General features: G+C 33.6%; 1 protein-coding gene across 1 annotated transcript; it reads left to right on the top strand.

Annotated features, from left to right (window-relative positions):
- The first annotated feature begins 331 nt into the window (after positions 1-331).
- LOC126018186 (olfactory receptor 52N2-like) lies at positions 332-1,300 on the top strand. The gene has a single exon (XM_049780332.1). The coding sequence runs from the start codon at positions 332-334 to the stop codon at positions 1,298-1,300; it is 969 nt and encodes a 322-aa protein (XP_049636289.1).
- The last annotated feature ends 800 nt before the right edge of the window (positions 1,301-2,100 follow it).

Consider the following 2,100-nt stretch of genomic DNA (forward strand, 5'->3'; position numbering starts at 1 on the left):
CAGAAAAATCTAGTTTTCTATGTTTATATTTATTTAAAATTTTTTTCTTTATAAAATATATGGTGATAAGTAGTGATAATTAGGTCTTCATACAATATAAATTATCCATGAGCAAATTTGATATAAAATGGAAAAAGATTCTGTGATAAGTAAGATTATGTGATATGTAAATCAATATTATTAAAAGGATGTCCATGATATACAAATTAATCAAAAGTATAAAAATATTTATCTTGTCCAACATCTTGTTACTCTTTATCTTTGGCTGAAACTAATGTCATTACTTTCTTTCCATGCAGGAAAATTTTATTGGCAAAGAAAATAGCATGACATGCAACTGACTATAATGCACAGCTCTAACCTGACACCAAGATATTTTATCCTTAATGGGATCCCTGGACTGGAAGCTGCACATGTTTGGATTTCTCTGCCATTTTGCTTCATGTACAGCATTGCTGTTGTGGGGAACTGTGGGCTCATCTATCTCATCATTCATGTTGAGGCACTGCATCGGCCTATGTATTATTTCCTAGCCTTATTATCCATGACAGATATTACTGTATGTACTTCATTTGTTCCCAATATGCTTTGTATCTTATGGTTCCATCTCACAAATATTAACTTTAATGCCTGCCTTGTGCAGATGTTTTTCATCCACATGCTGACAGCCATGGAGTCTGGTGTACTTATGCTAATGGCTTTGGATCGGTATGTAGCTATTTGCTACCCCTTACGCTATTCAACTATCCTCACCAACACTGTCATTATCAAAGTAGGGTTTGCTACTTTTACTCGGAGTGTGTTGCTCACGATTCCATTCATGTTTCTAGTTAAACGTCTTCCCTTCTGTAGGGGCAACCTTATTCACCACACCTACTGTGAACATATGGCTCTAGCCAAATTATCTTGTGGAAACATAAAGATTAATTCTATCTACGGTCTCATAGTTGCCATATTTATTGGAGCAGCTGATATCTTCTGTATCTCCTTGTCTTACTCAATGATTATTCGTGCTGTAGTAAGCCTGGCATCTGCTGATGCTCGCCATAAAGCTTTTAGCACCTGTACATCACACATATGTGCTATTGTTATCACTTACATCCCAGCCTTTTTCAACTTCTTCACCCACCGCTTTGGGGATCAAACCATACCACACAATATCCACATAATTATAGCCAATCTCTATCTGTTGCTGCCTCCCACCTTGAATCCATTCATCTACGGGGTGAAGACCAAACAGATTCGTGAAGGAGTGATTAGATTGTTTTCTAGAGAGAAAGATATTTTAAGTACAAAATAATACAAATATAACATTATGGTTCAAAAATATGAATTCATCAAAAATGAAGAGAGAAAATTGTGTAGATGAAGAGAATAAAAATGTATCAATAAACATAATGTAGGAGGAACTACCTGTAAATATTCTATGAATCTTGACAATTATAAATGTTTAGTATCAGATAACGGATTAAAATATTGGTAGAAATGCTTTAATTTAGTTGTTTTGGCTTTAATAACATGCACAGAATGGAATAGTCAGCTACTCAAACTTCAAATCAACTTAATTATTAAAGCATTTGGTCTAGGAACTGTCAGATAATAGAAAGAATGAAGTTTGTATAATTCAGAAATATCTTAGGAGCTGGATTGATAGCACAGTGAATTGGGCATTTGGTTTGATCTTTGGGATCCCACCTAGACCACTAGCTGCCGGAAATGCTTTCTGATCACAGAACTACAGTAATCCCTGAGTGTTACCACGTGTAGCCCCAAAACCAATATATACACATATATACACATATGTAATTACTAAGGAAGACACATAATTAAATTTACCATATGTTATAAGAAAGCACATATATTTTCCAGAGCTTTTATGCCTAATTTGTCATCATTTTCATTTAATATTTTTTAAAACCTGAACATTTTTGTTTTGTTAAATATATTTTATCTACCATTTAACTCTGGAATTTGCTATTGTTCCTACAGTACTGATTCTAATGCTGAACATACATGAAGAAGGAATAAATATTTATTGACTTACTAAAGTTTAACAAAACCTGGAGAGTAATCCTTAGAGTATTTAATCAAGCAGATTTT

The sequence above is a fragment of the Suncus etruscus genome, chromosome 9, assembly GCF_024139225.1.
Source record: "Suncus etruscus isolate mSunEtr1 chromosome 9, mSunEtr1.pri.cur, whole genome shotgun sequence".
Classification (NCBI taxonomy): Eukaryota; Metazoa; Chordata; class Mammalia; order Eulipotyphla; family Soricidae; genus Suncus; species Suncus etruscus.

What these genes read in the sequence shown, in the direction of transcription:
- LOC126018186 (XM_049780332.1), top strand. Translation starts at nt 332, where the DNA reads ATGCAACTGACTATAATGCACAGCTCTAACCTGACACCAAGATATTTT.